Source organism: Nannobrachium achirus (genome assembly GCF_963921795.1).
Source record: "Nannobrachium achirus genome assembly, chromosome: 23".
NCBI lineage: Eukaryota > Metazoa > Chordata > Actinopteri > Myctophiformes > Myctophidae > Nannobrachium > Nannobrachium achirus.
In genome coordinates, this window is record NC_137830.1 from 6,738,234 (window position 1) to 6,753,218 (window position 14,985).

Consider the following 14,985-nt stretch of genomic DNA (forward strand, 5'->3'; position numbering starts at 1 on the left):
CACGTACTGTAGACTGAGTAGTGTAAATGCACACCGACACACACAATTCAATTCAAAGGAGCTTTATTGGCATGAGAAAACATACATTTGCATTGCCAAAGCAAGTTTCAAAACATAATAAAAAAAAGTTGAAAATCGGGAATATACAGTATCTATCTGCTGTCGGGCCGAAACCTCCTAACTCCAAAATGTTCATTTTTTGGAAAATGAGCTCAAGTGGATTTAGGAGGTTTTGACCAAAGGGCTTTTTACTACTTTTCATTGGTTCAATATTATCTAAGATTCTTAACCAACATTCAGATGTAAAGGGTGTTCAATAGCCCTGATTTATGCCAAAAAATTAGTTAAGAGGTTTTGGCCAGACAGTGACATTTTGTAAACAGAGCTATGTCACATTTTGTCGTTATGTATATGTCACGGTTTGTTAGAGAAACAGTACGGTCGAGAAACGGAGCACTCGCCGTGCGGCACGGGGCGGAACAAGCGGTCGCCACAACAACGTCCTCCAGGCGGAGCCGCTCGATTGTCCACGACATTGCAAGCGGCGCGAAGGCCAGCGGACCTTGGTCCTGCTCTTCGCCCCCGAGCGCCGCAGGCGCGAGTGGCCGTGAAGAGCGGGCCAGGGCCGGCCGCGCGAGTTACGAAGCCGTGGTGAATGCAATCGTTATATTTATGCCCAGGCCGTAAGGCCTGGGCAAGCCCACGATAAACGCCCTGTCCAAGTGACTACAATGGAGCTATGGCTAATGGCTAATGGCTAATGGCTAAACACTGCCGAGCTAGGCTGGTAAATAAAGAAAGAGAGTCGCAAACGAGTGACGTCAGCGCCTTCACTAGTGAATGGCTGTCGTCGCCATCTGGTGGTGATTGGTGTGTGGTGAACGACAAAACAAGCGCTCTTACAATGAACGTCCTGAGTTTCCCAAACATACTGTAACATATATACAGGCAGGGTATGAAGCTTTTTGGAACAAATATCAGCATTTCTTTTTCTCGATACAACTTCAATAGCATAACAAATAAAGGAAGAGAAAAAACCTTGAATTTAAAATGTGTTTAAAGGTAGCAGCTCTGTTTATACTGTATGTGCACTAGGGCATTCACCAAATATTAGAATATTCGAATATCAAAGTCACTATTCGACGTTGTTCACCAAAGTCGAATATTCGCTTTTTTTTTTTTTATTGTTTAAAATGAGTTGTCAATGCCCTTGGTGGATGCATTTGTTAATGCTCTATACCAGGGGTTCTCAAACCTTTTTAGGCCGTGACCCCCAAAATAAACATATTTGAACTGGGAACCCCCACCCTGACAAGCACTTGGAATTGTATTTATATTATATATATATATATATTTCACAATGTTCGCCCCTTGCTTACTTAATATTTGACAGTTTGGCCAGTCCTGTCGAATGTTCGACTATTCGAATACTTTGACGTCGAATAATTTGAATACTAAAAATCACTTCATGAATGCCCTAATGTGCAGTAGGTCTGGATGACGTCCAATGGTTTGTAGACCTTAGGGTGGTTGTGTTCCATTCTGTAGCCTTCTTTTATCACAACAGTTCACAAATACAGTTCACAAATACGGTCTGCACACACAGGTAGGATCACAAACGAACACACACATTCATTCACATTGTGATAGAATTACTGCTAAGAAAATTAAAGTAATTTTGTTGTTTGTTAGACGTAACTTTTTCTTGTCTCTTGGGACGCTCAGAGCAGGTAGAAACACACAAGCGAGGAGAGATGAGCGAAAACAATTAAATGAGTAAATTTTCATTTACAGGAAATAATTGGCTGCTTGCAATTAGTAACCGTGGCGACGCTGCGTGTGTTTATGGAACTGCTTCTCGTTCAAACCTTTCCAACAGGTTGTTTCATCATCCCTGCATTACGTGTTGCTGGCCTCATAATAGACCCCCCACTTAGACCTGCATCTGTGTGACTGTACTGTAGATTAGGGATGGGACAATACGCGATATTAAAGTTTATCGTGATAAAAAAACACTCACGATAATCGTATCGTGGAGTTTTAATGTATCGTGATATCGTCCTCCGTCATGCACTGGATTCAATTCAACTTTTATTTGCCGGGCTGCGTATCCCGTACCATTTAAAAACCCTCTATAAGGTAAAAGATACTTATACGTACGTACTTGATACAGTCTTTTTTTCACTCTCTATCAAATGTCTTTGCCAAAAAATAGCCGATCTACAAGCTCACAACGCCACGTTGTGAGCTTGTAGATCTGCTATTTTTCGGCAAATGTTCCGCCCCAGGATAATGGATTTCGATTATGGCGATAATATCGTAAATCGCGATGTCTTTTGTCACAATAATCGTGATATGAGTTTTTTCATATCGTCCCATCCCTGCTGTAGATTTTAACCACGTTAACCATCATTTTTATGCTTTAACTGTTAAAAATAGCAGATCTACAAGCTCGCAGCGCGGCACCGAGCTTGTAGATCTGCTATTTTTGAAAGATCTAGATTTTTTTCATTTTAGCAAATCTTTGAATAATTATATAACATTTGTAACTCAAATATTTGCTTCTCGGGGGTCCCTAGAACAACATATATTTGAGATGGGGGTCCGCGGCCAAATTCATGTAATTTTGGGGGTCCTTGACACTGATTTAGAAGAAGGATTTAGAAGACATCTATAGAAAAATATTTAAAGACTTTGAGCTTGTATATCGGCTATTTTGTAACGGTTTTATCGTATTCTTTTAAAAATGGATACAGACAACTTGATACAATTGATAGAATGCATTCTGTCCACTGTATCTCCACAGCTCTGCGGGGAAAGACACGTCTCCCATGCCCATGATGGACGTCTCCATGTCCACCCCTCGTAAGCTCATGGACTCTTCCACGCAGTTCAGCACCCCCGGCAGCGGCAGTGGTATGTTCCATTCTCATAAAAAAAAGAAAAAAAGAAAAGGGTGGGCTTTTATACGCCTTTATTGATAGGACGGTAGACTGACAGGAATGGGGAGAGAGAGAGAGAGATGGGAGAGTGACCCGCAGCAAAGGTTGTCGGGGGCGGGATTCAAACCCGCGACACGCTGTCAGGCTGGCATTGCAGCCTAGGCCAGGGGTTTTCAAAGTGTGTGACGGGGCACCCTGGGGTGCCGCGACGACAGTCCATGGGTGCCGCGAGATCATTTGATAATATGTGGAATTTATTTGGACACTTGAAAAAATATTTAGTATCATTTTAAACGTGAAGTACAAAGTTATTTTCAGTCAGTTCTAACCAAAATGGCTATTATCTCAACGTTTTCTTCGCAACATAATCACTAAAATATCGTCACTGTCGGCCAGAAACCTCATATCTCCCAAATGTGTACGTCTTTTGGTAAAGCAAAGCCCTGCTTCATCATACAAGACTGTCGCACAAAACTAGTGAAAACAGACGATCCACAAGCACACAACGCCTCACAATGCGAGGCATTGTGTGCTTGTAGATCTGCTGTTTTCACTAGTTTAGTACATTTTATAGATGATAAATAAAAAACGAATGATTTTGGACATCCAAGGTTTCCACCTGACAACGACGATATGCGGCAGATGCTCACAACTTGTCTCATCACAGCACGTTTCGTGAGCTTATAGATCAGTTTATATATGTGCATTTTGCATTTGCTTGTTGGCTCGTTCATTGTTTAACTAATGTCAGATGTTCTTTTCATACATTGAAGTTTAATATGTTTAATTTAAGATGTTATAAATCTACAAAAAGTAGTGTTTGTTTTGATGTACAGTTACAGTGAAGTGAAGTTACAGGTATGGCGTTTGTGTTATCAAATGTGAGCTTACCATAATCACAGTCATATTTAATCATATTCCGTTATATTCAAGGGGTTTTGGAGAGAAATTAGTCTGGGTGGTCCCTGGGTCGACATCCGTTGTAAACCCCTGATCTAATGTAGAAGGAGAGACGGAATATCCACAACAGAGGAGAAGAGGAGTGATGTGTTTTTATTCCATTTAACCCATTTAGGCCTGGGATTATAGAATGCTTTAACTATTGAAAAATAGCAGATATAAAAGCTCACAGCGCTGCGAGGTTGTAGATCTGCAATTTTTGAAAAATCTTGATTTTGAATATATATTTTTTAATTCGAACACCTGTAACTCAAATATTTGCTTCTGGGCGATCCCTGATACAGTATTTTGAGATGGGGGGGTCCATGGCCAAATGCATATAATTCTAGGGGTCCTTGACATGAAAGAGTTTGAGAACCACTGACGTAGAAACGTGTGTTTTACAAAAAAAACCTTAGAGGGATTTAGAAGACACTTATAGAATTGGGTTAACATCTGGTCAAAATTCAAATCTTCAGGATTTTTCAAAAATAGCAGATCTACAAGCTCGCAGCGCGGCACTCGGTGCCGCGCTGTGAGCTTGTAGATCTGCTATTTTTCAATAGCTAAAGCATAAAATAATAATACGCAATGATGTGTACCCCGGTAAAAACGGGTTAAGTTCCACAAACAGCCGTTACTTCACCATAAACTGACAACAAATTTCACATGAGGGAGCGGAACGCTGGGAATGGGACTCTGCTAGAGAGAGGATTATGACTTCTCATGAAGAGTTATTTACCAAGCCGTCCTCTAAATCCACATAAAAAGAGAGAATATAACAATAACACACAAACATACCCAACACAAAATGTCTCCATTTCAGTTCATTTGGCTCCGTATCGATGTTCACCGTTCTAATGACATCATTATCATAGATTTACATCCTCCCATTACAGCCACTAGCATATTGGTGACACACGCACGTCACGCACGTCACGCACACACACGCACGCACGCACACCGAACTATATAAAATGCCGCACAGAATCTGATAATGATATAAAGTTAGTGGCTTCTGTTGTAACGCATGTCTAGACACACGCATGCACGCACACGCATGCACGCGCGCACACGCACGCGCGCACACGCACGCACGCATACACACACACACAGCATGGACTACGATCGTAGTCATACACGCTGGGGGTTGACTAACGGCATAATCTTCCGGTCGTCGTGTGTTGTTCGCACCATTAACACCATTACAGCCGATCTACAAGCTCACAAGCCCTCGGCTGATGGAACGCCTCGTGAGCTTGTAGGTTTTTTACGTCCAGTGGTGGAAAATAAGTACGTAACTATGTAGTGCAAAGTAGTGCAGTTTTCAGTACTTTTACTTCTACTCCACTACATGTCAGAGGCAAACATTGTACTTTTACTCCACTATAATGATTTGAAAACTTTACTTACAGTACTAGTTACTTTGCAGGTTAAAGTTATTGTATTACAGAACACGCATTTGTTGTTCGAAAATACCAGATCTACAAGCTTGAGAGTTTGTAGATCTACTATTTTCAGAAGATTTCAAAACAACTGGGTACCTTTACTTCAGAACTCTAATCTTGATGCCGATACTTTTGCACTTTTACTCAAGTACTTTTACTTTAACAGTACTACTACTACTATAGTACTATTATATTGTGGCGTTGCCACTCTTACTTGAGTAAAACAAATAGGAGTAGTTCTTCCTCTGTTCTACGGCACCGTGCGGTGCGACAGAAGTATAATAAACCCAGCCATTAGTCAGCTGTATCTGGGTGGTGTCGGCTCGGCTCGCTGAGGGAACAAGCATTCATTATCCTGGCTTTCTCCCCACGCTTTGGGGAGGGACTGATAATGCAGATGTAACTGCATCGCCTTCACACACCAGCCTCTCTCTCTCTGTGTGTGTGTGTGTGTGTGTGTGTGTGTGTGTGTGTGTGTGTGTGTGTGTGTGTGTGTGTGTGTGTGTGTGTGTGTGTGTGTGTGTGTGTGTGTGTGTGTGTGTGTGTGTGTGTGTGAGAATCCTCTGGCTCCTCAACAACACGTTGTAGTCAGCTGTATGATGATGATGGCGATGATAACGCTCCTTCTCGCGGTGCATATCTTGGCGCTCCGGGGAGCGCAAGTAAGAATATGATGGGAAAAAAAGTACTAGTCTTGTGACTCTTGTAATAATAGCTTAAGCTGCGTCCAAACCTGGATTGTTCGAGCGGCGCGATTACATACAAAGTCAATGCAAAGACGAGACGACCGGGCGAACGGGCACGGCGCGAACGATCCAGACGGGGCGGCATGAACGGCCCGAACGGTCGCATTGGTATCTTCGCTCCACTTGGAAAAATCCTTTGCTTCACCCCCACTCCACCCAACACGTCCTGACAGCCAATCAGCGTTGATGTTGTCCGGAGACACGGACATGTTTTTGGTGTTTGGAGTTGGGACTCCCTTTTTTCCGCGTGTTTCGCCATGATTTCGAACGAGACATGATTCTGTTACCAACGCGGACCTGCGCGACCAAAGTGAAGCGATAGAAGCGACTAGAATAGAAGAAATAGCTTCAGGTTTGAACCCAGCTTAAGAGTGGCTGGTTGCCCGTCCCGTATGTGGCTTCCTAACTTCTTAATGTTTAATTTTATGAATCTGTTTGCACTGTGCACAACCACTCCTGGCCTAGAACAGTGGCTCTCAACCTTTTCAGGCCACAACCCCCAAAATAATCATATTTGAACTGGGGACCCCCCAACCTGCCACTGAGCACTAAGAGTTGAGGCATTACATTTTGTATAACACGGTTCTATTGTGAGGCGTTGTGAGCATCTAGATCTGCTATTTTCACAACTTCTACCTCTAATATTTGACATTTTGTCATTTTAGAGGTTTAAAAAGTGTGAGTCAGTAGGATACAACAGCAGTGACGGCATTGAGAAATGTGTGTGGGGAGGAACCAGTTGGCATGACGACTTAATTGAGGGGGAAAGGGAGTAACAAACGTAAACAATAAATGCATATGTTTCTAGCTGCCTGTGCCCCTACTCTTGGGGCGAACGTTAAACAAAGAGATTTGATGTAGAGGGAAATACTAGCGTACCTGCACGCACTACTAGTCAACCTGCACGCACGCATGCACACACACACACACACTAAATTGTGCGCTAACACAATTTACCGTAGTGCAGCCATGTCCTTAATTCATCCTCCGAGCCTCAAAAAGTGGACGTTAAACACAAACTGTAACTTTATGCCCACATTATGCACAGAGAACCCAACCCCACACAGGCTATTACGAGCCGCGGAAATGTTAATACCCCGTCCTTCACATCCTGGCTGGCGACGGTGCCGCGCCGCTCGCCGTTTTGTCTGATGACGGCGTAGCGAGGGTAGAGGAGCTCATTTTGAAGCTGGTAATTACTGTAATTATATTGCGCCCAAAAAAAACTAGAGAAAAAGAGAGGAAATGCAGCCGTAGTCCATTAAGTTTCCCAATGAACATTAAGTGTGTTAACGTCGGAATGCCCCATCTGATGGAAATTAGAGCGTCACATCCACACTGCCACTCTCAATTTGGCCCCTAATGTGGCCCTCGGGAGGGAGGGAGGGAGAGGGAGGGGGGGGAGAGAGAGAGAGAGAGACAGTGGGAGAGGGTGAGGGAGTTAGCTTTTTCTGTAGCGTGAAGTAGGGATGGGACGATAAGCGATATTATCGTGATAAAAACACTCACGATAATCGTATCGTGGAGATTTAATTTATTGTGATATCATCCTCCGTCACGCACTGGGATCAATTCACCTTTTATTTGACGAGCTGCATATCTGGTACCACTTTTTTTCACTCTATTAAATGTCTTCGCCAAAAAACGTGGAGATCATTATTACTTTTTTTAATTCTAATTTTTATCCCACGGTTTTGCAACCCATCTTTTCACCCAGTGCCAACTACCTAACCTGTAGTCCTGGTTTCCGCTCTCCCCCTGCTGCACCAGGGGAATTGGGGAGCACCTGGCTGGCTAGGGGGAGGTAGTATAGAAACCAGGACTACTGCATGTTTTTGTGAGGGCATCTACCCTAGGAGACACGGGGAGAACATGCAAACTCCACACAGAAAGACCCTATCGCCAACCCCAGCTAGGGTGTGGGCATTGTGGAGATTTAATTTATTGTGGTATCGTCCTCCGTCATGCACTGGGATCAATTCACCTGTTATTTGCCGAGCTGCATATCCGGTACCACTTTTATTCACACTCTATTAAATGTCTTTGCCAAAAAATAGCTGATCTACAAGCTCAACGCGACGCGTTGTGAGCTTGTAGATCGGCTATCTTTTGGCAAATGTTCTGCCCCAGGATAATGGATGTTAGGGATATTTTGTTTATCACGGATCTCAGAATATACGCTAGGGTTCAAGTGAGTTAATATAAGAAAGGGGGAAAAAAAGTTGCTATCACACATAGATTTGGAGGGCCCCCTGTAGTAACTTTGAGGACCCCCTAGGGGTCCCGGACCCCCTGTTGAAGACCCCTGCTCTAACCACAAGGCCACTGAACTTGTACCAGAGGGAGGGAGAGAAAGAGAGAGATGGAGACTTAAAGAGGACCAGAGGAATCCGTAGTAATATTGTACTCTGCATTTGTTTATGTTCAGTTTACACAGTAGAACTAGTGTTGTAGTCGAGTCCACCTAAAGCGAGTCCAAGTCAAGTCCAAGTCATATGGGGTTCGAGTCCGAGTCGAGTCCGAGTCAAGAGCCCCTGGGAGGGGGTCGAGTCCGAGTCGAGTCCGAGACCTATGGGAGGCGAGTCCGAGTCGAGTCCGAGACCAATGAGAGGCGAGACCGAGCCGAGTCCAGTTTTCTTTTTCTTTTTGTCTTTTTGATAGGTAGGCTGCAGAAAACAATATATATATTTTTTCGGACACACACACACACACACACACACACACACACACACACACACACACACACACACACACACACACACACACACACACACACACACACACACACAAACAATGCAAGAACCCCCCCGTTCATGTGCATTCACCTGTCTGGTGTTTCCTACCAATACCTTTCAAATGAATGGCTTGTCTTCAAATTAAATCAATAGGTCTCCCCAAATTACCTTTGGTTGCTGTCAATGCTGTGGTTTAGGTTTGAGGGAGTTTTATGGAGAGGTAGTTTTTTCCCACCAATATTCTATTGTCTAAGAACTAGACATTTGAGTTGCTACAATTACATTTTCTCCCAGGCAGAGAACAGAGGACCCATGCACCAAAAGGCCAAGTGATAACAAAAATAATATTATTTAAAAAGAATTATGTCTACTACTGTAATCTATAACATTTTTAAACATTGCTGTTATAGTTGCATTGAAATAGAGCATGCATGATACTCAAACAAACTCTTATCTTAATATTTTATTTTGACTAAAAGCTAAAATAAATAAATAAGGTTTTCCCATTCAAACACATAGCAGTACGTGCCTGTCTGCATTTCATTGTTTAAGGTGAGAAATGTAGGCTACCCTATGTCATTAGTCTGATGCCTTTCAAGTAAATACAAGGCAAAACAATACCCCATGTCACTGCTTCAAGTTGTTTTGATTCGTTTTAACCTCTCTACAGGGACTTACAATGTTACACTTCTCTCTGTTGATCAGTGCACTTTAAAACTTTCGGACGAGGCTTGCTTAACGAGTAATAGACAACACCTGGAAAGTAAATTCTTAATCCAGCTGTGCAGGTGGATTAAACTACACATGATCACAAAGGCTTGTGTTTGGAAGCTGTTAGGACTTATTTATTTGGGGACACAAGGATATCCTGCAGGTAAGTAGACTGTTGTGCTGTTGTCTGTTTGGCGAAAAAAAGAACTTCTGGGAAGATTAGATGCTTGCTGCTGTGCTGAGCGGGGGGGCTCTACGTGTGTGTGCCTGTGTGTGTGCGTGTGTGCTACTACTGTGTGCCTATCAGATGCGCGTCAGAATGCTCCGTTACTTAACAAGGCAGCTCTCTCAATATTAACGTGAATGCGCTCCTCATATGGATATAACATTAATTCCATTGCATTGTAGTGACTTGACTCGAGTGGACTCGGTGGGGGGCGAGTCCAAGTCAAATTAGACCGAGACCGAGACGAGTCCAAGTCAAATTAAGGGCGAGACCGAGACGAGACCGAGTCAGTGAAAATTTGGACTTGGACTTGGACTCGAGACGAGTCATTGACTCGAGTACTACAACACTAGTAGAAACGTATCTCTCTGTCTGTCTGTCTGTCTGTCTGTCTGTCTGTCTGTCTGTCTCCCAGGCCAACAGGAGACACGTGACCACAACCAGACTGACCTCCATGAGATCCATCCAGAGGATAACAGTGCAGAGTTCATGGGTATCCTAATCAAGGTACACACACACACGCACGCACGCACGCACGCACGCACAGAGGAAGCGCTCATTTTGGATCATGACCGATAACCTATTCCAGGGTTCCCCAATAGGCGGCCCGCGGGCCATTTGCGGCCCGCGGGGGACTACTGTCTGGCCCACACCAACCCCAGTAGTAATGGTGGTATAAGAGCAGCAACAGCACTAGTATATCGTCGTTGTCGGGTGGAAATCTCGTATCTCCAAATTTGTACGTAATTTCGCAAATCATACAAGGCCGTCGCACAAAATGTGTGCTTGTAGATCGGCTGTTTTCACTAGTTTAAATCATTTTTTAAATGATAAATTCAAAACGAACGGTTTTGGACATTCAAGATTTTCACCCGACAACGACGAAAACTGTAGCTGGAGTAGTGGGAACACCACCGTCGCCCCCTGCAATGTTGTGGCCCTCGTCTTGGTACACCAGACATAATTTGGCCATTGGGGAAAAATAATTGGGGAACCTTGACCTATTCCCTTCACCCACGACTTGCCAACCTGGAGCGGCGTGCTCGCCATCAGCTGCTACAGGCCCCGCAGCACTAGAGACGCAGCGATAGCATTTCATCCTTTCCGAAAGAGATTCCCATATGAATCGTGTCCAATTGCAACCACAACTTGCAATTTTTTAGTTTAATTGTAACATTCCAAGGACGGAAACGCAATGAAATTGTTTGTAAAACATAATTAAAGTTCTGGAAGTGCAAAAATGTTTTTATTTATTTTTTAATAGTTTTTATCCCACGATTTTGTAACCCATTTTTCACCCAGTGCCAATTATCTAATATAATCTTGGGCTCTGCTCTCCCTCTGCCGTGCCTGGGGAGACAACGGACTGACCTCATGCTTCCTTCTATGCATGGGTAGTCCAAGTTGCTTCTTTTCACCTGACAGTGGGGACGTTTCCCCGGCTGGACGTAGCGCGTGGAAGGAACACGTTATTCCAACCAGTTCCTTTCTCCTCCATCAGGTGCCCCAGCTGGCCAGGGGGAGGCAGTATAGAGACCAGGATTACTGCATGTTTTTGTGAGGGTACATCTTTACCCTAGGTGACACAGGGAGAACATGCAAACTAAGTGCCATTTTTGTGTGTTGTTTTTCTCCTCAGGCTCTCGCCAAGCTGAAGAAGATCCCGGAGACCATCAATGCCATCATGGAGCGTCTGGAGCCAGAGCTGAACCAGATCCTCAAGAGGTCCACCACCCAGATAGCTGACCACGCCTACCAGAGAGGAGAGACTCTCACCCAGGACAACCAGCCCAGGTAGGTACCCTACCATACCCTCACCCTCGCGTAGCCAGGCTTACTCATCTGCGAAGATGAAAGCCTTCAGTCTGGTTACGACCATAGTCTAAGACAGCATAGAACAGTGCGCCATGAGCATTTTCCAGGATGTTGTTGTTTCTTCACAGTGCAGTGTTCCCGCAAACGTAGTAGAAATCTGTTCTACTTCTCCCAACCCTTCGGTTAGGCTCGTAAATAAACAATATTCAAACAAAAACATGTATTCTGACAAAGTCACACCTTACATTAGGAGCGAGTTAAGAGCTACACTCTATTTAGGTTTGTTTCGCTGGATGTGAACAGAACTGCACTGCGTGACGTAACTTCCATTAACCGCCACTTCAGTTATGCAGCCCACAGTGGATATCGTGGCCAGGGTGCCCTCACCCTCACCCTAACCCAGATAGCTGACCACACTTACCAGAGACCCAGGACAACCAGCATAGGTAGAGAGGCAGGGAGGGATGGAGGGATGGATAGAGGGGGGAGACCTACTGTAGCCTCGGCCGGGAGGCGAACCGGGGACTTATGCATCTGATGACGTGTACGCTACCACTCGACTAAAGAGCTGACTCTAGCGTGCAGCAACGCACACACCACCATTACTTACTTACTAAAAAAAATGTTTACTGATGGTTTTGAAAGATATACAACATATGGACGGGTTCAAACTGACAACAACAGCAATGTTGAATGTTGAATGACACTTCTCCCTGTAGACTTTTGAATTGAATGATATCAGTGTTTGACTTGCATTGATCCCATATGTCTTGCTCCCTGTTGGCATATCTTGTAGATTTCTGAATCAGCACTGTACTCAGGATTGTCAATCTCAGGATGAACCCAGGCTCCTTTTTAGTTAGGGTTGTCAATCTGCTTGGGTTCTCACTTGTATTCAGGGTTTGGAATCATGGGTGGCTCCCACTCTCCATCCATATCCTCATCCCAGTCATCAGGCTTCTTGGCATCGGGATCTGGAATGTTCTCAAATGTCTCAAATAATTGCGATCCGGACAACACATCTTCTCGTTTGGTAATTTCGTTGAACGTTTCACTTCCTGATATCGTTCCTCTATATTTCGTCCGCTTTTTAAGCAAGGTTTGTTTATTCTGATTCTCACGCTGGCGTTGCATCTCGCCGCGTTCTGCTCAGCGACATTGTTTATCGCTGATGTTGGAGCACTTAGAAGGAGACGAATGAGAAGAGAAGAGGAATAAAAACCCCACTTATTTGTCCTCAGTAGAAAAACAACAACAGCTAAACATAAGGGTACTAAACCACACTCAGGCTCGTCTCTTTGTTAGAACCTAATTTATTATTCAGCATATTATCTCTCTGCTAGGATCACTTTCAGACATTTACCCCCGATTTGTATTCATAACTCCATATTTTAAAAAAGAGAAAAATACACAGTAATCCATAAACCTACGGAGGTCTGTCTGTCTGTCTGTCTTGTCACGGCCAAGCGCAGCTAAGAGCAAAAACGCATGCACGCACGCACGCACGCACGCACGCGCACACACACACACACACACACACACACACACACACACACACACACACACACACACACACACACACACACACACACACACACACACACACACACACAAAAAAGGATTATGTTGGAGAGAAAAGCGATATAATGACAGCACTTAGGGGGGGGAGCACTTACCTCCCAGACGGTATGAATAATGTGTTACTTCTGTTCTGTTTTTACATCATTTGTATTCAGCAGTCAGTGGGCGTGAATCCTCATCTAGCCCATGTAGGCCCTGAGCACAAATCTGAACCACTTTAACCATTATTTTCTGCTTTAACTATTAAAGGAATAGCACACATACAAGCTACAAGCATGATCTACAAGCTATTGTAGATCTGCTATTTTTGAGCGGTGGTCACGCCGCTCCTATACGTGGCCGTGTGTGTAGACGTACGTGTATGTATGTGGGTGGGTGGGTGGGTGGGTGGGTGCGTCCGTATGTAGCCTCAAGCCTGTGGTGTAGTACCTTTTCTGGCCACACATGTTAAGGGAGGGGCGCTGTTTTCAGGCCAGGCCAGACCAGGCACACACACACACACGCACACACACACACACACACACACAGGGGGGAAGGGGGGGGGGGGGGGGGGGGGGGTAAACCACCGCTCAGTTCACACGGGTGTGATTTTTTGAAAAAAAGTTGAAAATTTGTGTAAGTCTTTGAGTATCTTTGACCTGATCTTTGACCCGACTTCTAAATCCTTGCTCTAAATCAGTGGTTCTCAAACTTTTTCATGTCAATTACATGTATTGTAATTGACATTACATGTATTTAGCCGTGGACCCCCAATATCAAAATATGTTGTTCCAGGGACCCACCAGAAGCAAATATTTGAGTTACAAATGATTTTTCAAAAATAGCAGATGTACAAGCTCGCAGCCCGGCACTGAGAGTGCCGCGCTGCGAGCTTGTACATCTGCTATTTTTCAATAGTTAAAGCATTACATAATTCCAGGCCGATATGGGCTAGTGGACTGGGAACACACTGACTGACTGAGGCTGACTGACTGACGAGGCATTTTCAGCTTTTTACATTTTTTCCTGCACCGGTCTCTGGAAAAGTAACTTTTCCACTTCTCTCTATTATGCAAGGCATAATCGACGGGGAGAGGGTCATTATCGAGAAATAAACCCTGACAGGGTGATTAGACGCTGACGCCATGAGCGGAGGTGCAAAAAAAAAGCATTGAAAAGTCTCCTGAACAGAAGGCGACAATTAACCAGTTTAGTCCTAGAATTATTGAATGCTTTAGCTATTGAATAATAGCAGATCTACGAGCTCACAGCGCGGCACCGAGTGCCGCGCTGCGAGCTTTTAGATCTGCTATTCTTTTTATTTTTTGAAAAGTCGTGAAAATGTGTGCAAATCTTTGAATATATGTATTTTTTTTAAGCGAACGTTTCTAACTCAAATTTAGCTTCTGGGTGGTCCCTGGAACTAAATATTTTGAGATGGGGGTCCGTGGCCAAATACATATAATTTTGGGGGTCCTTGACATGAAAACGTTTGAGAACCACTGACATAGTAGTCTCTCAAGAACAGACTAACTGAGCTCCAGTTCAGTGAAAAGGACCTTTTCTTTGACGATGGCTAAGCCAGATTGCTGACACAGAAACATATGTTTATCAAAAAAAAACCTTAGAAGGATTCAAAAGACACTTATAGAATCGGGTCGAAATTCTAATTTCCACGATTTTTCAAAAATAGCAGATCTACAAGCTCGCAGCGCGGCACTCGGTGCCGCGCTGTGAGCTTGTATATCTGCTATTTTTCAACAGTTAAAGCACAAAATAATAACACGCAATAATGTGTACCCCGGTCTAAACGGCTTAATCTCTGACAGCCGTGAAGTTAGCGAGGCAAGGACGGCACCGGAG

The 14,985-nt window shown here is 44.1% G+C and overlaps 1 protein-coding gene across 2 annotated transcripts in view; it reads left to right on the top strand.

The window, feature by feature from the left end:
- exoc4 (exocyst complex component 4) overlaps positions 1-14,985 on the top strand; it is a 317,782-nt gene that overhangs the window by 24,607 nt on the left and 278,190 nt on the right. For both annotated transcript variants that reach the window (XM_080754095.1, XM_080754096.1), the window contains exons 5-7: positions 2,807-2,916; positions 10,163-10,254; positions 11,387-11,541. In XM_080754095.1, the coding sequence (XP_080610221.1) occupies positions 2,807-2,916; positions 10,163-10,254; positions 11,387-11,541 (357 nt within the window). The remainder of the gene's footprint in view (positions 1-2,806; positions 2,917-10,162; positions 10,255-11,386; positions 11,542-14,985) is intronic.